This window comes from Silene latifolia, chromosome 1 (genome assembly GCF_048544455.1).
Source record: "Silene latifolia isolate original U9 population chromosome 1, ASM4854445v1, whole genome shotgun sequence".
Taxonomy (NCBI): domain Eukaryota; kingdom Viridiplantae; phylum Streptophyta; class Magnoliopsida; order Caryophyllales; family Caryophyllaceae; genus Silene; species Silene latifolia.
Window position 1 is genome coordinate 5,185,996 of NC_133526.1, and position 21,864 is coordinate 5,207,859.

Below are 21,864 nucleotides of genomic sequence, written 5' to 3' on the forward strand. Positions count from 1 at the left end.
AAAAAAGCATTATGTACGTCCATCTGATGTAGCTCCCAATTCTTGACAGCAGCAACAGCTAAGAAAGAACGAATAGTAACCATTTTGACCACCGGTGCAAAGGTTTCGCCATAATCAATGCCCTCCACCTGATGATTGCCCAAGATTACCAATCGAGCCTTATACCGTTCAATACTGCCGTCAGAATGATATTTTATTTTAAACACCCAACGACAACCCAGCGCCTTTTTGCCTGCTGGAAGATCGGATAATTCCCAAGTGGCATTATTTTCTAATGCTTCAATCTCATCCGCCATTGCCTTGCACCATTTCGGATCAGCAAGAGCAACACGGAAATTCGGGGGCTCATCATTGGAAGTAATGGCTGCAAGAAAAGCACGATGTTTCGTAGAAATTTGTTACATGAAACATAATTAGCAAGGGCATAAGAAGTACCTGAGGAACGAGGCGAGTCGGGAGGTGAGTCGGAGGTGGAAGAAGTGCGTGTGGTGCCAACAACATATCCACGAAGACGGGTCGAAGAAATTTTAGTTCGCTTTCCCTGGCCCATTTCATCAACCGAAGAAGAAGAAGCACCAGCAGTAGTGGTATGGTCCGAAACAAGAGGATCCGGTCCCGGACTAGCAGAAGGATCCGGACCCGTGGTAATGTCCAGACCGGTATTGGACCGTGTCTCCACGGCTGGACCAGGCCCATCCCCTATATTCCCGGCAATAAACTCATCACCAGTGGCCATGTCATCACACGAGTCATAAGGCAATTGATCACCGTAACGCTCGGAGTCGAAATGGGGCTGGAGGATGAAGTAGTGTCGGGGATAAAAGGAAAACTATGCTCGTAGAAGAACACATCCCTACTTACAAAAATTTCCCGAGTAGTAAGATCAAACACCTTCCAACCTTTTTTATTAAGAGGGTACCCAATAAATAAGCATTTGCGACTCCTTTTAGCAAACTTGTCACCTTTGGTATTTAAATTATGTGCAAAGCAGAGACACCCAAATGTACGTATATGGGTGTAGTTAGGTGGCGAGCCAAACAAAAGCTCATAAGGGGTTTTATTAGCCAATAAGTGAGATGGTGTGCGATTAATAACATAAGCAGCTGTCAAAATACATTCACCCCAAAAAGAGACCGGTAAATTAGCTTGAAACATCAAAGCACGAGCGACATTAAGGATATGTCGATGTTTGCGCTCAACGCGGCCATTCTGTTGGGGTGTCCCAACACAAGACGTACGAAATAGCACACCATTTTTGGTGAAAAAATTAGCCATGTTGAAGAATTCGGTCCCATTGTCTGATTGCACGGTTTTAACAGTAGCATGAAATTGAGTTTTAACTAAAGCAAAGTAACTCAAAAACATGTCGGTGACTTCCCGTTTATCAAGAAGCAAATAAACCCAAACAGTTTGAGAAAAATCATCAACAATCGTGAGAAAATACTTAGCCCCACAGCTAGACGGAGACCGATATGGACCCCATAAATCGCAGTGAATTAATTCAAAAATAGTGGAGGCCTTATTTTCATTCAAATCAAAGGAATGGCGGCTGTGTTTGGCTTCATGACAAATGTCACAAATAATATCCTTATTAGAACGAGAATTACTACTAACACAAGGTAAAAGCTGAACTATTTTATTAGACGGATGGCCAAGACGTCGGTGCCACAGCTCAAAGGAATCAGCGCTCACCCGATGAATAGTTGGCTTGACCACCGCACGCAGCAAATAAAGACCATCCCGTTGCTCACCGACTCCAATCCTCGTCCTCAAAGATCGGTCCTGAATGTGACAAGATCAATCAGTAAAGCTAATGACACAATCGGTCACCACAATTAATTGAAAAACGGAAAGGAGATTGCAGGTAAGACTAGGAACCTATAAAACATTTCGCAAAACGAGAAATTCATTTAAGCGGACCGTTTCGGCTATAGTAGCCGACACACTCTCCCCATTAGGTAATGTAACCGGGAAGGGTGGTATGGGATGCGGGTCAGCCAGCCAAGTTTCGTCACCTGTTACATGATGCGATGCCCCTGTATCAATTATCCAAGTAGGAGACATACCGCTAAGACGATCGGAAGACGGAATTGAATTGGACCCGCCTAGAAAATTTACACGGGCAGAATTGCGAGTTGCAGAGGCACGCTTCGCTTTTAATTCATCGAGAGTCCGTGGCCTATCTTCCCACCAATCCGGGAATTTTTGAGTGCGAATAAAACAGGAGACAGCTTCATGTCCAGGAGCCTGACAGAAAGTACAGGTTAGTTTCCGACGCTCCTGCCGCTCAGCCTCGCGTAAAACGCGCCAGTCCGGAGTGGACCCTGTTGAGGCAAACGACGAAGGCTCGTGACGAACAGCGAACGCCATTACTTCCGCTGTGTCCGGAACAGCAGAAGAAGAAACAAGACTTTCTTCTTGCAAAACAGAGTGGTAAACATGATTTAAAGAAGGCAACGGAGTAAGACCGAGTTGTTGGGATCAGATTTGTTTATACAGAGTAGGATCTTAACCCATTTAAAATTTATAAACCCGTTCCGTATCTTGTCGAGCTAAAACATCCTTACCAATATTACATTTGCAATCACCGCATTTGCAAGCGAAGGGTGGTTCGTAATTAGCAATAGCATCCCATAAGACCTTCAATGCGCCAAAATAAGAGGTTACAGTCATACCTTTAGTTTGACGGCATTCATGGAGTTTCTCTTTGAGCGCGTAAATACGCGACCCATCAACCACACTGAATCGTTCCTGAAGTTCGAGCCATAGTGCACGGGCATCTTCGGTGTAAGAAACGGATTGCTTGACCGAATCCTCGATGGAGTGCATTATCCATTGAGCAATCGCATAAATGCGGTGGGCAACTTCCCACTGTTGAAAAAGAAAATCATCATCCTTTGGTTGTTTTATCGTACCATCGCAAAACCCGAATTTGCGGCGTGATTTGAGAGAAGTACGCATAGAACGACTCCATTCCTCATAGTTATCGCTGCGAAGACGGATATGAGTGATAGATTGACCGGGCCCTTCTTGATTTGCAAGAGAGAAGGGTGAAAGAGGGTCGAGTTTCTGCACCTCGGTTTTGGCACTGGTAGCAGAGTGATTGGGGTTTGTCATTGTGAGGGCGGAAGCGTAGATTAGGGTTTAGGAGGTGACACTGATACCATGTTACAATGTAATTTGTGTTTAATCATTTGTGTGTCATTCTCATTGATAATTGATGGTTTAAATACAACGCTTTGGGCCTTAATTGTCTATAATATAAGCCGGCCCTAATAAAGTAAAACACAAGTGATGCACTTGGTCATTTTCGGTCGACGAATAAAGGCTTCCAACTTTTTTCGGTCAGAAAGTCGCTTTCACGTCTTTCATCTTATCACTACTGATTTAAGTAAGCGATTTAGGGGGGCCTGTTTGCATCAAACGCCCTAAAATATCCAAGTTTTGTCGTTTCATCTAATCAGGCCGGTTTTGAAGAAACCAGTTTGGGCCTTGTTGGTTATTCTATTCGGTTTGGGCCTAAGGTTGGTGTGCTTGGGCCCTTGCGGACCTATCAAGCCCGACTCGATCCGAAGTATCCGACATTCCGACTGATAAGGTCAAGGTAGAACCAGAAAGTCGTAGAAGAACATGACTCAAACTTGACCCGATGGACTTGAACTGACCCTACCTGAAATGATCCAACTTGAAGTGACCCGAAATGACCCATAGACCCAAAATGACTTATTTTAAGCAAAATCCTGATCTGAAGGGCCCAAACGACCCAAACTTAGATGGTCCAACCCGATAATGACCCGGCCTGAATAACCCATTTGCTAGGTCTAGGCTTGGGGGTATGTCTAGCAAAAATCTCCTAAATGATGTGATTCGATTTAGCTCGTACTTAAATAGGTGAATTTGGAAGCGACTCAAGCTTGGATTGACTCGGTCTAACTTGACTCAACTCGTATCCAAACAGTTGAATTAGAACATGACCCAGTCCCGACTTGACTCCCAAACCTATCAGTGTCATGAACGACTCGATTGTAATATATCTGAAACAAACTTCTACTTCAAATGACGGAACCGTACTCAATCTGACCCGATCCTATCAAATGCAACCTCGATCTCTTGGATGCAAGCATCACACCTCTATTGGGCTACTGCCTACTGGTGGATCCTTCACATGTTGGGCACCCAAGACATTTAATACAGTATGTCATTAGAACTAGAGAATTAAACTCAAACATAAATTGTAATCTGCAATATTTGTCACAAGTTACACATTGGACAATCAACAAATGAATGACAAATCATTGAGTGGTATCCAATCTGTTTTCTTTCCTTTATACTCCCTCCATTCAACTCCATACACTTTTTTTTTTTTCACGTTTTCAACGCGCGTTTCGTGATAAATATCATTAACTACGTATTTGCAAAAATTATAAAAGTTAGATATTTTTAATGTACTCGTAAAGACGAATCAAACAAGATCCCACATGAATATATTTTCACTTACGTATTGAGAGAAAATTGATATTGAATGCTCACTTGTGAATAGTGTGTAAAATAGAAAAGGTCCATGTGGAGTTGAATGGAGGGAGTATGTAGTAACTACAGTAATCTGTTTATGCAGCGAGACGGAGACAAAACGTATAGATCAACTCTAGTGAGATGCTGCATTCCTGTTCTTTAAAATCACTTGTCCCATGTATCTGTATACAACAACGCAAAACAAGCACCCATTGTTATAATCAACAGTTCCTTAGTTTAGTCCGTACTTAAGCGGTGTAAGATAAGATAATTTTAACTCGTGAGACACTTACTGCACCAGGTTTACAGGACGCTCCCCCAGCAAAAGGTTATGATTATTAGATATCTACTGTTTTTTTTTTTTTTTTTTTTTCTAAAGGGACAGTTCTTATGTTAGTTAACCTGTGTGTAGGGATGTCAATGGATCGGGTTCGGGTCGGGTGAAGCCTCATCCGTCATCCATCCGTCTTTTTAAAATCTCATCCAACCCGTCCGTCATCCGTGAAACATATCATCCGTCATCCATCCATCCATCATCCATGGATGAAACGGGTGGATCGGGTGATAAACGGGTGTTGTGCATTTATAATTTCAAGTTTAAAAAAATGATGATTTTTTTTTTCTCTACAAAAATAAAGTTAGATAATTAATTTAGTTTAACTTTCTAAATGGGTAGAGCTTACAAAATATTTATATTGAGAGTAGAAAAATATGAAAATTTAAATATTTTATATCTTAATAATGTGTTATATGTAAAAAAAATTAAATAAAAAATAATAAAATCGGGTGATGGATGGATGGCGGGTGGATGGCGGGTGGAATTTCTTCATCCAACCCATCCGTCATCCACATCCGTTTCATCCGTCATCCATCCACCATCCATTTAAATCGGGTTTTCATCCATCTTTTAGGATCGGGTGGATCGGGTTTTGATGGATGCGGGTGAAATTGACATCCCTACCTGTGTGAATTGAACAACTAAACTAGCTAACATCCGCAGTTGACATGTATGTATATGAAATCATCAAACCATACCTTCCAAGCATCATAACAGTGGCTTGAGGATTAGTCCCAGGAGAGTCATACAAGGTGGAACCATCAATAACTCGAAGCCCACTAACATTGAAAACCTTGTAGTTCCTATCAACCACTTTACCAACTTGGCAACCTCCATGGTAATGCCATATAGTCATCACAGTATCCTTACAAAATTGTTCAAGGGTGGTGAACTCAATATCAGCAGCCGCCTTCGGAACTTGATTAAGAGGTAGGTTAAGCATAGTGGTCAGAAGGTCTTGCATTGTTACCTCCGGATACCGGAAATTTGAGAATGATTTCGACTCTATGACCTTGATTATGGTCTCCATCCCTCTAACACACCTTGAAAGGTCTTCCTTTTCCTTAAAGTAGTTGAATGTAACTGAAGGATTGTCATTTGGGTTTTTGGTCTTAAGTTTAAGGTACCCTGAAGAAAGTGGTCCTATGATTTTCTCAAGAATTAAGCCTGCATTTAATTGATCATCTGCTAAAGAGCCCAGGAATTCATCATACTTTATCTTTTGTTTCTCATTGCTAATGCTTGTTGGTTGGCTCATCTGCAAAAATGTAGTTTAAATTGTCCCTTACAAACTTAAACAAGTGCCATATGTTTCTTACACAAATAAAAACAAGAATTTGGTTAAGGCAACCTAGAATAATATACAAGGAGAAGAGTCGATTTTCGGTTTTATTTCGGGTTTTTTATATTTAATGGGTGAATTTGCTAAAAAAATTATAACAAATTCAGCCCAGGCACGTCATGACACGCGTTAGCACGCTCAACATACACGAAGAAATAAGGGTAAAGTGGAGGATTTACATGAGCTAGCCCAAGCACGGCACGCCAAGACGCGCAGCCGTCTTGAGCCATATTTCCATTTCAATGGCACGGTACGAGGCCCACCGGCCTTCGCGTGCCTTGGCCATGTCATTTTCTTCTCCTAGCACGGTGGGCCGACACGAGGCCCAGTCCGACATGACCCACTTCCATCTCTACACTCTCTAGTGATCACTATAGAGTTTAGACAATTAAGATTTTTCAATTTTTTTAAAATTTATTTTATTACATTGCTAGTTCGCCTCAACAAGTCTTTTTACCCAAAATTTGCAACATTAACAACAAAAGATGTACATACATATACCACCTGCAAAAGAATTAAATACAGTATGTAATATGCATAAACATACCTCGTACGAGTGAATAATAGCATTGGCAAAACTAGTACTGCTAGCAGCTTCAATATAAGTACCAAAATCAGTAATACCAACAGCTTGAATTAGTGATACTTCAACAGGATTTGGAGATGGAATTACAACTGCATTCATTGAATTATCTGTCATGCCTTGGCCCACCAACGGCTGATCAACTTGGACTTGTATACCAAATTGTTTAAGATGGGCCTCAGGCCCAATTCCACTTAACATCAACAATTGTGGGCTTCCTAGTGCTCCTGCGGATACTATTATTTCATTATTTTCTCCTGGATTTAGGTATGCTTTGTGTTTTACTCCTTTTGAATCTCTGAATATTACTCCATGAGCTCTTGGTTTTTGTGTGTATCTCCCTGCGAGGATAATAGTTATGTCAATTGTATGTTCATGTACCACTAAGTTAAATCCTACATCCTCCATTTCACATTGATCTTCCGGTTATTATTTTCGCATAAGAAAAAACAAATATGTAATTTTTATTTAAGGAATAATGTGCGTACAATTTATAGATTATACATCAGATGTAATACAACTAGTTGTGTAACTTTTAAATTTTATAACAGAGTTTTCGAACTTTGTTTTACAATTATGGGTTTTCCTATAATGTTTTTGAACTCGTTCACTTAAACATTAAGCTAAAATAATACTCCGTACAATCAAAGCGTCTTGCTTGTGACGGACAATATCCGTCACAAGCTGAAGACCTCTCACAATAAAGCAAGTGGGTTGGCAAGTGGGAGGGAAAATGGAGCACCCATGCATATTGCCACTTGCATCTTGTGAGAGGGGCACTATCCGTCTTCAGCTTGTGACGGATAGTGCCCGTCTTCAATGAGATTTTGGGCCGTACAATATTGCTAAAAAACTATACATATAAATTCAGTTAATTTTGAGTTTTGATGTCAAAAAATTAAAATATACTCCCTCCAATCTCCACACACTCATTTTCACCCCATTTCATTAAAATACTCATCTCATATATTAGAGAAATGAGGTGAAAATGAGTGTGTGGAGGGAATAACTTAAAAACTTTAAATGCTTAGAGAAAATACATGTAAGCTTAATTATTAAAGAGATCTGATGTAATACATCACATGCATATTCCTTTTTTCCATGTGTGGAGGTATAAGCTATACAATTATCATGTTTGTTCTTGTAAAGGAAGAAAAAAGAGTATATAGGATTTTATATAAGACAATCTTATATAAGCCTCACTAGCTGAACCAGGACATGACCCGAGATAGGGGATGGGTCGGGCAGGCCGGGCTGGGACGAGCTTGGTGTAGGTGAACCCGAAAACGGCCCGAAGTAGGGTCAAGGGGAAAGTTGAGGACGGGTCAAGGGCGGGCCGAGTAAGATTTGCTCGACCTGGCCCAACCCTAGTTTTTGACGGGTTCGTTGGGCTTGCCATAGGTTAAAGCTGGCAAAAGCTGACCCGTCCCGAGGAACTCAACCCGACCCGCTCGAAACCCGACCCGATACAACCCGAAAATTGGGTAACCCGAAACCGGCCCGACCAAACCCGACAACATCCTTATTTTTTCCAACCCGAACTGAACCGACCCGACCCGACCCGTGACCCGATATTGACTCAACCCGATACATGACCAGATAATGAATTAGCTTAATAATTATGTAAATAAGACCAAATTGACATTAATCTTAATTATTTTCACTTAAAATTACAATTAATACTCCTACATGGTGTTTAAACATAAAATTACCCATCTAAAACTAAATACATAAGAGAAAATATATGCTTATAATCGGACCCGATACTAACCCGACCTGACTTGCTACCCGCTGATTACCCGACATGAACCGTAACCGACCCGGCCCATCGCTAACCCGACACAACCCGAACTCGATATGACCCGACCCGCTTCAACCCGACCCGTAACCCACCCGAGTGACCCGAGTGACCCGTCTACCATAGGTAAGGCAGGCTAGGAAATAAAATAACGTCCCAGGGGCAGGTCGGGTCCGGGTGGGCCGGGTCGGCCTGAGATTTGACCACCCCTGACTCTTAGACCATCCGCAATGGTGAAATCTCACCAATTTTCATCTTACTCTTTTTCACCTTTTTTTTCAATTTGTCAAAAAATATCAAACAAACACCCACATTAACAAATACTCAAGTCTCATTCCCTCTCATGAATAATATTAATATAATATTAATAATATTAATATTATAACACAAATAAATGGACAAAGTGTACGCACAAAGAAAAATCAAAAGAAAATGGGTCCCTTTTTCCTCTTCGCCAGTTTTCTGTCTCCCGAGAATTTTCACTACTCCTCAACTGTCTTTTGTCCACATGTCACCCATAGACATGCTCAGTTGCTCACCCTCTTTTCACACTTTTTGAGAACGCCGTTGTGGATGGCCTTAGATACGCGTTCAAAAAACATTACTCCCTCTCATGTAGGGTATTCTTTCTTCACAAATTCTTACTTAAGACGGGCACTATCCGTCTTAAGTTGTAGACGGGTACCATTTTGTGAGACAAAATGCCCAAATAGAGGATAGTGGGAGGCACATGGGGGTGCCCCCACCTTGTCCCCCATATTCGTTTTGTGAGTGTAACTACCCGTTTTAAGATTCGACCCGTCTTAAGCAAGACCTACTCTTCTTTCTTATTTCTGTTTTGGAATTATTCATGTTTTCTTTCCACTTTCTTTTTTTTTGGAAGTTTTATGTTGTCCAAATTCAATTGCATGTAGGGTAATGTATTTGTGTGGTCAAAATTCATTTCCTTATTTCATGTGCAAAAAGGAAAGTGGAAAAAAAACACCGAATAAGAGAGAGTATTTTGGTACATGTACGGATGTACCAGGGTATTCTAGTCCGTCAAAGTTTATTCCGTCAAAAGACTTTGACCGAACATAATGCCCTTCAAAAAACAATGTTTTTTTAAAACCGAATATCTAGTAATAAAGACTTTCAAATTGGAAAAAAATAATTACCGTTTTTTGAAATCGTAGGCAAAAGTGACTGATAGTCAAACATTTTGTTTTCAAAAAAATAAAAAATAAAGAGTCCAAGTGAGAGAGAAAATGAAGGAGTGGTATAAGCGAGAAAATTTCTTAATTATTTAAATAGTACCCCGTCTCAATTAATAGTTATATCTATTTCTTTTAGTACAAAGATTAGGGAAGACAAGATGGGTAGATTTGGACCACACAAACACATAACGTCACATGCATGTATTAAGGTGACTCATAAAAAGTTACCATAAAATGAGCTAGTCTTGCCTGAAAGTGGTGACATTTTTTGCCTCCACCATCCCACTTATTGCTTGTCCTATTAGGAATGTGGTATTGTATTTGACCCGTCTTTAGTTATAGACGGATATGTGCCGTCTATAATGAGATTTTGTGAAAATGAAAATAGATAACTATTAACCAATACCTCTCTTAAAAATCGATAACTATTAACCGGGACGGAGGAAGAATCATCCTACGGCAGAGGAGGAGGACAAGAAATAGCCAGAGTCTTGACAAAATATTTAATAAAACTGATGGGGCATATTCTGCACCGCTGACCAAGTCAACATATTGAGCAAGGTCAAGGGTATCCACAGCAAAGTCAACGACTTAGACAGTCTTGCCGATGGAGCCCATCGGCTTTGTCCTGGTCTCGGCCGACAACTAGCCCGCCGGGACACAAATCCGCGTACTCATATCCAAGACCCTCGGCGAGCCCGCCACAGTCCATCGGCCGAGGGTACAATGATCTTTTCACCTGATAGCCACTTGGCCACTTGGCCACTACGTGACAAAAGGTGAATGCCTATAAATACTCCTCAACCTTCATTGAGGAAACGATCCACAAATTGACCTAATAACCACTATTCATCTGGTAATATCTTCCTTATCTCTCTACAATATATTCTTAGCCAAGTAACAACAACTTACCTCTCTAAGTTAACTGACTTGAGCGTCGGAGTGAGTACGCTCGGCCAAAGCCGAGCCCTCAGTTTGTTCATCGTTTCAGGATAGATCAAAGGAGAACTCAAGCAAGGACATCTCTCTACGAGCTACGAGTGGTACCAAATATCTGCTCTGGAATCACACCCGGAACAATTGGCGCCGTCTGTGGGAATGGACACTAGAAGCTAGTCACATTCATTCCCAAAAACAACAAAAACAAAAACACAAAAAATAAACCCACCCCAAGAGCTAAGAAGATGTCAAAACAACAAGTAGTCGTGACCGACGAAACCGAACTACACCAAGATGATACATTTCACCATTCTGGAGTAGTGCAACCCTCCACCGGCGGAGTAATCCAACCGGAATTCGGAATGCCGATAACACCAGACACACCGCCGCCCGCCAACCAGGTCACCATCATGGGACGGTGGTTGACGTAGCAAACCGAAGACACTCCTGGACCCTGGTGGGAGTACACCAGCTCACATAGGCACGCCGACACGAGCGGTGGAAGCCGTCCAGGAGACCAGGGCCCAAAACGTGACTCCAAGAAACTTGAACGGAGCACTGGGAGAAGCAGACCCTATCAAGACGCCGGAGGAGCCCAAAGTGGTCGTGGTAAACATAAGTCCTTTTCGCACTCGCGAGAGGACAGCGTCGCCGCAACACCGACGAGGCACACCCCGGGGGAACCAGCGAAGCCCGACTCAGGAGAGTCGGAGAAGAAGCCCAAGTCGAAGAAGGAGTCCTTCCCGCTACGAGGAGAGAAGCCGGACTAGGAATGCGAGGAGTCGGTCGCCACGTGTCATCCGACACGTGGTCAAGCAGCCCCTCAGTGATTATGTCCTTGACACCGCCGTGCCAGCTAAGCTGAAGTTGCCGGCGTTCACGTACAAAGGAGACAGTGATCCAACCGACCACGTCGAGGCCTTTGAGTCTTACATGTCGGTATGGGAGCAGCCCGATGAGGTCTGGTGCCGGGTCTTCCCGACGACTCTGCATGGGATGGCTCAGAGTTGGTACAAGGGGCTTCCCGACGGTTCGGTATACTGTTTCGCCGACCTAAAGGACGCCTTCTTAGCCCAAGACTCTTGCAACAAGAGGACGGTCGTGGAGACTTCGGACCTCCTAACTCTCAAACGGGAGGAGGGCGAGTCTCTGAAGCTATGTGAAGAGGTTCGACAACAAGGTTCGGCGAGATTCGGAAATCAACCCCGAACTAGCGGCTTTCGCACTGATGAAGGGCCTCCCCAAGGGAAACCTAAAGGACGAACTCATCAAGCACGGGGGTTTGGGCCTAGATGCCGCTAGGAGGATGGCCGGTCAGACCATCAAGGTAGAAGACTACCACAAAACCTGGCTAGGCCCCAGCGAGGTTGAGCCCTCGGAAACAAAAAGCCGCCGGGATGACAACCCGGATGAGAGACGCCGTGACAATAACGAGTCACGGTCCGACGAGAAACGCCGTGACAATAACAGGTCACGGTCTGATAGATCCGCCAGGAAACAAGGCTCGACGGGCGCCGGGGGGAGTTCGGGAACGTTTTACCAAAGGCATTACCATGATAAAACCCCCCTGGTCGCATCGGCCGCCGAAGTCTTCGCCCTGAGCAGAAACGAGGGCCAGAAGTGGGAACGGCCTCCCAAGCCAAAAGGAGACGGTGACGCGAGCCAGTATTGCGAGTATCACGGTTGCGCCGGTCACCTGACTGACAATTGCCGGCATCTGAAGAATGCCATTGAAGAGCTAATCCGGAAGGGAAGCCTCGACAAGTATGTGGCCAAAGGCCAGAAGACTGACGCTAGCGGCTCTGATAAGAAATCCGTTTTCCAACGGATAGGAGTAATCCATGTGGTCATCGGGGGAAACGAAAACGGTGGGTCGGCTCATGGACACAAGCGGCACCTAAACGAGCTGTATCAAGCCATCAACTTTGTGCCCAGCACAGCGATTGCCCCCGACATTCCCGATATGACTATTGGGAGGAAGGACTACGAGGAATCATCGCCCCTCACAAATGACCCGCTTGTCGTCAACTTGGACATATCCAACCACCTGGTGAAGAGGTGCCCGATTGACACAGCGCCTACACGAACATCATGTTCGGGGAGTGCTTCCACGATCTCGGCCGAGAATCAAGGACTTGAGCCCCTGCACCCATCCATTATACAGCTTCTCCGGGGCTGGCCTGGTACCCCTCGGTTCAATCAAACTACCGGTGATATTCGGCGAAGGGAATGCGGCCAAGAACGTCCTAGCTGAGTTCATGGTCATCGACGGCTCATCTGCCTACAACGTTCTCATAGGCCGAGTCACTCTGAGCGAGGCCGACGCGGCAATGTCCATCCGGGCTCTTACACTTTTGTATGTCTCGGACCGGGGGGAAGCGCAAAAGCTCGTCTCCAAGAACGAGAAGGACGAGGTGGTCAACGTCCAGATATCTGCCAGAGGATGCAACATGCAATCCCTCAAAGTGGCAAAACAGTCCGAGAAGGGAAAAAGCCCATCCCTACAACAGGAAGGCGACCTCATGGACGCCACCGATGCCTGACGGGGGGGGGAGCCTTTAGCAAGCGTTTAGGACACTGGCGATTCTGCGAAAACTTTGTATGGCGGCAGAGGTGTCTAAAACAGTTGTGGACACCCCGACGCATATTTGTATCTAATGTAGAATAATCTAAGTTTTCCCTTCAAAGTGTTCTTTTTTCCCGCAGTCATTATGAAGAAACAGACGCCGTCTCATACTGTCAATTAGACAGGAGCGGTGGTCTCTACCAAGAGGCCGACGCCGTCTCACATTGTCGATTCGACAAGAGCGGCAGTCGTTGTGAAGAAAGAGGCCGACGCCGTCTCATACTGTCGATTCGACAAGAGCGGCAGTCGTTGTGAAGAAAGAGGCCGACGCCGTCTCATACTGTCGATTCGACAAGAGCGGCAGTCGTTGTGAAGAAAGAGGCCGACGCCGTCTCATACTGTCGATTCGACAAGAGCGGCGATCGTTGTGAAGAAAGAGGCCGACGCCGTCTCATACTTGTCGATTCGACAAGAGCGGCGATCGTTGTGAAAAAGAGGCCGACGCCGCCTCACTCATCTGTCGATTCGACAAGAGCGGCGATCGTTGTGAAAGAAAGAGGCCGACGCCGTCTCATCTTGTCGATTAGACAAGAGCGGCGATCGTTGTGAAGAAAGAGACCGACGCCGTCTCATACTGTCGATTCGACAAGAGCGGCAGTCGTTGTGAAGAAAGAGACCGACGCCGTCTCATACTGTCGATTCGACAAGAGCGGCAGTCGTTGTAAAGAAAGAAGCCGACGCCGACTCATACTGTCGATTCGACAAGAGCGGCAGTCGTTATGAAGAAATGTAGTGCTGTGGCAGTCACCCCAAATAGTAGACGCTTCGGCAGTCACTTAAAGTGGTAGACGCCGCGTAACACACTATCCGTGACGCCACCTCACACTTTGTCATAGACAAGAGCGGTGGTCTCCATGAAGAAATGTAGTGCTGTGGCAGTCACCCCAAATAGTAGACGCTTCGGCAGTCACTTAAAGTGGTAGACGCCGCGTAACACGCTATCCAGACGCCGACTCTTACTGTCGTACCGACAGGAGCGGCGGTCTCCATCAGAAAGCAGACACCGCGACAGTCGCGGCCAGCGCAGTTGATAAACAATCAAAACGCCTTAAAAACGTTAACAGTTGAGACACACACTCTAAACCGCCTCGGCCAAGCCAAGCCGGAAACAAAAAGATATGCTCAATTAATAACGTAAGAGGGCAACTCAGACAAAAACGAGAGAAGACCTCGGCCAAGCCAGAGGCAAAGTGGAAACACTAAATACCGTTGAGACGCTCAAAAGAAATGAGGAAAAGACCTCGGCATACCGAAGGCAAAAGAAACGAACTCTTATTAATAATAACAGTTTACAGGCTGGGGATGACGGCCGTCCCCATTGGGATAAACCAAAACACAACCTACCAAAGTTGTACAAAATACAAGGAAAGAAAAGCAAAAATTACAATTATGTCATTTAAAGCACCAGAAGATAGCAGGGGGGAAGGGCTTAATAATTAACTCCCGAGCAGCTGAAGCAGATCTGCTGTAAACTTGTTCTCATCAAAGCAGCACATAGTAGCGTGTGAGGAGCTGAAGCAGATCTACTGTAAACTTGTTCTCATCAAGCAGCCCTATGCCCGTTGCTACTTACCATCGGCGCGCCAGCCGCATCTTCTTCATCGAGCAACCCAAGAGCTTTCCTAGCAGCCTCAGCTTTGGCCTCGGCGTCATCAGCCGCCCTCATTCTCTCGGCTTCCTCCTTGGCCGCCTTAGCTTTCTCAGCAAGAGCTGCTTTCTCCGCGGCCGCCTCCCTCTCCATCTTCGCCCTCACCGCCTCCTTGGCCTTCTCCGCCACGGCATTCTCCTTAGCCTCGAGCTTATCCTCAAGCAGCTCGTCATATTTGCCCCATGGAAAGGAACCATCAAGAGGATAAAGCTCCCCGATCACTTCCCTAGCAGCTCCTTCGGCCAAGTCCCGAAATTCGGCGCACAGGTTGGGGAGCATGACGGTTTGGAGCATCTCAATGTCCTCCTCCTTTTGCTTGATGATGGCCTCTTTGCTCCGGACCACCTCCGCCTGGGCCTCAAACAGGTCCCTGAACTCGTTCCTCTGCCGAAGAAAGAGGTCGGCACGCCCCTGAACAAAGCTAAACTTCTCCGACAGCTTCACAGCTTCGGCTGCCGCAGCCTCGGCCTTCGCTCTCTCAGCGAGGACCTCCTTTTCAGCGTCCTCCCTGAGTTTTCTCTCAGCCAAGAGCGCCTTCTCAGCATCACCCCTAAGCGTCCGCTCATTGAGGAGATCCAGCTTCGCCGACGCAGCCACCCGCTTAATGGCATTGCGCTCATAAACGGCTCGAGCCACGGCCTTCTCCTGCTCCATGAGACGAGCACCGGTAACCACGTTCCACCTCGCCAGCTCCCTAATTAGCTTCGTGCCTTCCTCTATAAGCTGGGAGACGGAAGCCTTCTGGGATGAAGGGACGGTGGTGACAATTTGACCACCAACTGCGGGCCGGGAATGGGAAGCCTTCAGGATGAAGGGTTGACGGAGGCGCCTTGATCACCAACCCGCGCGCAGGTCCCCTCCACCTGCCGCCTAACGAGAGCGGAAGTTTACCGCGGCCGATCTACAAAAATTTAATAAAGACGTCGGTATCAACGTATATCGACATGTCGGGAAGCTGTCATCGGGAGCACCCAATGACTCGGCTAAATTTAAGCCACGGAATGAATAGGTACCGTGCTTCGCCTTCTTGGCCGGAGGAGGCACTTCCTTGCCAACGGTAGAGGCTGCCTCCTTCCTCTTTCGGATAAGGGGAGATTCCTCCGCATCGGAGTCCCCCTCAGAAGGAATATCAACAACCTCCACCGTCTCCTTTTTAGGAGGGGGGGTGGGAGTTGGAACCGGCGTCGACGCCCTCGCCGCCGAAGACATTGTTTTCCGCGTCCGACGCACAACGCCGCTAACAACCCTCGCTTGAGCCTCCTCCACGCTCAAGCCCTTCAGCCGTTGTTCCATAAGTTCACTCGGCGACTTCCTGCGGTCGTGGGCCAAAGCCTTGGGATGCAAGTTAGCAACAGTTTTATCTTTGTGCAGTCCCATTCTCCGGAGGATATCCTCAGACAGGTCCGGTCCAAAGTGGCCTGCGAAAGAGACAAAGCAAAGTTTTAGAGGAAACAAATCAAAGTTCGAGAAACAGAAACGTTGAGAGCGGTGATGGGCCCCACACCGGCCCCACTCACCCTGTGCTAGGGCCGGTATGAGGCCGACATGGCAGAGCGGCTCATCCTGAAGAATGATCTGCGTCGGGGGAACCCATCTCTTCGGCACCCCATCCTTGTCCACCTCAAAGAGCCTCATCGCCAGCCTCTCATCGTCCGTAAGAGGGACCCTGCTGGCATCCATTTTGAGCTTCTTCCGAGAAACCCATCTGTCGTGCTCCGCCTGAGTCTCACACCGCAAGTTAACTCGGTGCTGGAAAAAGCAGGGCAGCGGATAGTCATCCGGCACCTTAACGTACACCCACCGGCCTTGCCAGTCCTTGCAAGAAGGAAGTTTGTTGACAGAGACATAACCCGGCTCCATCTCCACACTGTACCATCCGACGCGGCCAGAGAATGGTTTGAGATGGTGAAGCCGGCGAAATAAATTCACCGTCGGAGCCTCTCCTTTGAAGAGACAAAGCCAGACGAAGCCGACTATGGTCCTCATAGCCAACGGGTGCAGTTGGGCAACAGCAACGTTCATGGCTTTGATGATGGCCACAACGTACCCATTCAGCGGAAACCGGAGCCCATACTCCAAATGCTTCATGTACACGCCGGTGTAGCCCGATGGAGGGCAACAGACGGCTTCACCCTCCTCGGGGATAACAATTTTATATCCCCTACCGAAGAAAAAATGGCCCTCGAAAAATGTCTCGCGCCAACAATCGGCGAGCTTATGAGTCCAGTGCGGTCAAGACGGACCTTACAGCGTCGCCATGATCCATAACGTCGCCTCCCTTCGTTAGGGGCGAGGCCTTTCCACTTCATCACCGAAATCATCACCAAAATCACCATAGGAATCGTCATCCTCCCATTCCTCCAAAATTTGAGGGTCAACTTCGGGAGAAGGGGGCCTAGGGCCCCGACGCAGTTCACTAGGTCCAAGATCGGCGAGAAGACATGTTCACAACAAATTATTAGCAAGATAAAAAAGAATTTGTTTGTTTACCTCAAAGAAAAACACTCGCCGGATCGAAGACCGAAGATTGGAAGAAAAGAAAGCCCTTGAAAGTTTAGAGAGATGAAGATTTTGGGAGAAAATTTTCGAAAATTTGAGGAAATGAAAGTAATGGCCAAAATCACGGAATAACTGCCCTATTTATAGGGAAAAGCCCATGAAGAGGGACCAATCAGGGCACAGCCCATGAAGCGTCAACCAATCAGCGAACAGACACGTGTCGGACATGCAACCACGGAATGTCAATCGTTGCAACAGTTAAATGTCAATCAATGCCAAGTGACCAAGCGTATTCAACACGCCCATTCACATCTCTTCGCCTGTTCATCTCCCTCAACAAGTTCCTAGGTACCTGCTCTCCGCCGGCCACATAATCGACCAAGCCAGGAAGCACCGGCCGGGGGCAATCAAAAATAGCCGGCACTCTCAGCCCTGGTCTCGGCCGGCGTCACCTTCTTTTCCACATAGGATGCCCCCTACGCATCCATGTGGAGGGGGGATATGGTACGGCCTAACAAGAACCACGCCGATGCTTCAGAAGAAGCCGATACCAGAAATTTTGCAAAAATACTTACGCAGAATATACGCTCAACATACATCGGAGCCCATACCACGGCATAGACTACGCTGGGGGCAAATTGATGGGGCATATTCTCGCACCGTGACCAAGTCAACATATTGAGCAAGGTCAAGGGTATCCACAAAGAAAGTCAACGACTTAGACAGTCTTCTTGATGGAGCCCATCGGCTGTCACTGGTCTCGGCCGGACAACTAGCCACCGGGACACAACCGCGTACTCATATCCAAGACCCTCGGCGAGCCTGCCACAGGTCCATCGGCCGAGGGTACAACGGTCTTTTCACCTGATAGCCACTTGGCCACTTGGCCACTACGTGACAAAAGGTGAATGCCTATAAATACTCCTCAACCTTCATTGAGGAAAGGATCCACAAATTGACCTAATAACCACTATTCATCTGGTAATATCTTCCTTATCTCTCTACAATATATTCTTAGCCAAGTAACAACAACTTACCTCTCTAAGTTAACTGACTTGAGCGTCGGAGTGAGTACGCTCGGCCAAAGCCGAGCCCTCAGTTTGTTCATCGTTTCAGGATAGATCAAAGGAGAACTCAAGCAAGGACATCTCTCTACGAGCTACGAGTGGTACCAAATATCTGCTCTGGAATCACACCCGGAACAAAAACATATCAAAATTTTCAAGAGAAAAAGTCTATTATGGACCCCAATAGATTTTTATTAGCCTTAAAATTAAATGAGAATTGATGATAATTTAGATGGCCTTCACTTGTGAGATGATGTCATAAAAACTCTCAAATTAATAATGTGGTGTTAGTCTAGTAATAGCCGGGTTAAACCTTGAAACTTGATAAACTGGTTTAGTAACTATTCGACATTGTATATAGAATCGTCGATTTGATTCTATTCTCCAAAGCTGAGAGCTAAACGAGTCCTAAGTTTGGACCAAGTCGATAATAAGTAGGGAAAGGGAAAGAAGGATAATTAATAAGATGGTTGAACAACTTACGTACCTTTCCTAATAAACAAAATCATATGGACCGTGGCATACAAATAAACAGTAGTTGAATTAGTAACAGCATACTCCAATAAATCAGCAGCAGTATGCCTCTTTCCATTGCTATCAAATATTGTTCCACCAATTTTAGTCCCAGTCATATGATCATACGTAAAACCATTATACGGTCTTACTCCAACTTCATATAATCCATCTTTAAATGCAGATTGAAATTCCAACATTGGTGGTCTAAATGCAACTTTCTTTTCAACCCATCTATATGACTCATTTACCATGGATCCATCCCACCCGACTTGCGCTACGTAAGATGGGCTTGCTCGGGTGTAGAACCCGGCATTTACTGCTGAGCCACCCCCTAGGACACGGGCTCTGGCGTTGATTACCCCGTCTTCTGACACAAATGGTTGTGCTGAGGCTGCCCATGAATTGTTGCCTAGGTTGGATCCGAATTTTCCCATTTCCTCTACGTCTTGTCTTCCGTAGGGTTGTCCACCTCGCTCGAGGAGGAGCACTTTTGCGCCTTCTGAGAGTGTTGCGGTTAGTGCGCACCCGGCTGTACCGCCACCCACGATTATGTAGTCGTAGTATGACACTTCTGGTGCTAATGTTGCTGGCTTACTGAAACTATACTTTAGAGCTGCATAGTATAATTCACATGAATTATTATTATTATCTGAAACAATCACTATAATTAAGTAAAAGAAAAAAAACACAATAACTTATTAGTATCATGCATAATTGCATATGCGAATGAATGTAATCAATACGGAGTACTATGCATACAATTCAAAGGTGTCCATTAGGCTATAACACAAATAATATGGTTTGAAACTATCGCTATAAAGTATAAAAAGAAAAACAATAAATTATATCACGCATGCGCGAATAAATGTAATCGGCACTAGGCATACAATTCAAAGGTGATTGGAGAATATACGTTGAAGTTCGGGGGTTATTTGTAAAAATGCAAATACGTGGTGGTAATTTGTAAAAAGACGCAAATACGAGGTGATTATTTGTAATTTTTCCTAAATTATATCATGCATACGCGAATAAATGTAATCAACAGTACGCATACAATTCAAAGGTGTCAATTAGGCTATAAATAATTTCGTTGCTTACCTTGTTGTTGAGATTTGCAGGAATGAAAGAATGTAGAAATGGCACATAAAATAATAGTGAAAACAAAAGTTATGTGCCGTGAAGTTGAAGTCATAATGAAATAGTTTTGTTAATGTACAAGTGATGAAGTTGGATTTATTAATGTCATCATGTGTGTGATATCTATATATATATATATATATATACACAAATTTTATTACAAAAAAGGAGGGAAGAATTATACGAAGATTAATGCTCCAACCCCCTAACTCCAACCCGTAAAGGGCCCTTCATTAAGCACAAGTTGTAACTTGAAATAGAATTTGCGTGGTTCAGTAGTATACATAACCCTACTTCTTGCATTTAATGGCGTATGAGCTAAATCTAATCAACTGGGGTGTTAACTATATGTATTTACGGTCAAAGCGGGTCGACTCGACAAGACACGAGTAATGAGGGGGAGTTTACTATAGGCTCATATGATGTTTTCTCGCTCGTAAAACTAATTAGTACGAATAAACAACTCGCTAGTCTTTTGAGATAATTAAATAGAACTGAACTGATCAACTAAAGTGAGCTGAAGTGAATTGAAATTCGCTGAGATGAATAGTGTTTAAATAAGCTTAGCTGAATGAGAGCTAAAACTAAAGTGAAAGAACGGGGCCTAAAATATCCTAGTGAGATATTATATTTAAGCGGCATTAAAGAGGATGTTAAGGGCGCTAGGATGTCACAATCAAGTGTGAAGGATAGATACAATAATGGAAAGACTTGGATATACTGTATATACCAATTCTTATGGCTGAAATATATACAATGTGGCACATACATGAAAAACGACAACTTGAAAACTTTCTCTTAAAATCCGTGGAATTGTCAAAGTTGATTGAGATATAGTAACTTCAATACATAAACCACACAATAATACTACTCACTAATTAAGTCACAAGTTTAACTACTCCATATCACTTTTGAGCTCGAAACCTAGCTATAAACATAATAAAATTAAAGCTTATGATGAAGAACTATACTTCTTACTCCGTACATAGTTTTAATGCTCTTCGGTTCTGCTTGATTCAAAATTGTACATAGACGCTAGACCGCAAGCTCCCATTGTGAAAAACCAAAGTGCTACCGACTTAACGGATAATTAGTTAAAATATTCTTAAGAAATAGGGAACATCATATTTAGCCAGTATCTATTGACTCATTTTTTATGTCCATGTACCATTTATTTCGAATTATGTACTAATAATACGGAGTAATTCTTAAAGTAACAAAAATCGCGGTTATTTACAGAGATTTCAAATAAATTAATTTGTACGTTAATTGATTTTTTTTTTCTTTTAAACTATAGTATCCATTCTTGGATAGAACTTTAATAGTCAACTCAAAGTAATGTAGTATCACACCTTTTATTTGATCCTTCTGGTATCTTACTATGGTCCTAGTCGTAATTTGGCAAACGTATTTATATACGGAGTGTAAGAGTAAACTTGACAAGAAACTTAAGTATACTCAAAGTAATGGCTAGCTTGCAAGACAGGAGAATGATGAAATACAGGTGCCACTAAATATTGTAAATGAAATAAATTATACGGTGTAGTAGGTATTGTAGATGAGGCTAATGTCGCATCAAAATTATACGCTTTTAATACACTATATATTCTTTTGTCTTTCGGTATTCAATACGCCTAATTATCAACAACACTCTCATAAAACAA

General features: G+C 44.4%; 1 protein-coding gene and 1 long non-coding RNA gene across 5 annotated transcripts in view; both read right to left on the reverse strand.

Annotated features, from left to right (window-relative positions):
• Positions 1-21,864, reverse strand: part of LOC141594778 (uncharacterized) — a 146,889-nt gene that overhangs the window by 73,318 nt on the left and 51,707 nt on the right. The window lies entirely within an intron of this gene.
• Positions 1,679-20,316, reverse strand: LOC141594764 (protein HOTHEAD-like). Of its 3 annotated transcripts, XR_012522232.1 has the most exons (6): positions 20,162-20,316; positions 19,035-19,676; positions 6,739-7,115; positions 5,548-6,107; positions 4,531-4,694; positions 1,679-1,782 (listed from the first exon to the last, which is right to left on the reverse strand). XR_012522232.1 is itself a non-coding variant. In XM_074414763.1 (5 exons), the coding sequence occupies exons 1-5, from the start codon at positions 20,253-20,255 to the stop codon at positions 4,646-4,648; spliced, it is 1,722 nt and encodes a 573-aa protein (XP_074270864.1). In that variant the 5' UTR covers positions 20,256-20,316; the 3' UTR covers positions 4,400-4,645. The 3 variants fall into 3 exon arrangements, 2 of the variants coding, with proteins under 2 accessions (XP_074270864.1, XP_074270859.1); XM_074414763.1 differs by lacking the exon at positions 1,679-1,782 and having other exon boundaries at positions 4,400-4,694; XM_074414758.1 differs by lacking the exons at positions 1,679-1,782; positions 4,531-4,694 and adding an exon at positions 4,730-4,914 and having other exon boundaries at positions 5,474-6,107.

What these genes read in the sequence shown, in the direction of transcription:
- LOC141594764 (XM_074414758.1), bottom strand. Translation starts at nt 20,255, where the DNA reads ATGACTTCAACTTCACGGCACATAACTTTTGTTTTCACTATTATTTTA. An exon ending in CTGCAAATCTCAACAACAAG is followed by an intron (nt 19,677 to 20,161) that starts GTAAGCAACGAA and finishes TATACTATGCAG; the next exon opens with CTCTAAAGTATAGTTTCAGT. An exon ending in CTATTATTCACTCGTACGAG is followed by an intron (nt 6,108 to 6,738) that starts GTATGTTTATGC and finishes ACATTTTTGCAG; the next exon opens with ATGAGCCAACCAACAAGCAT.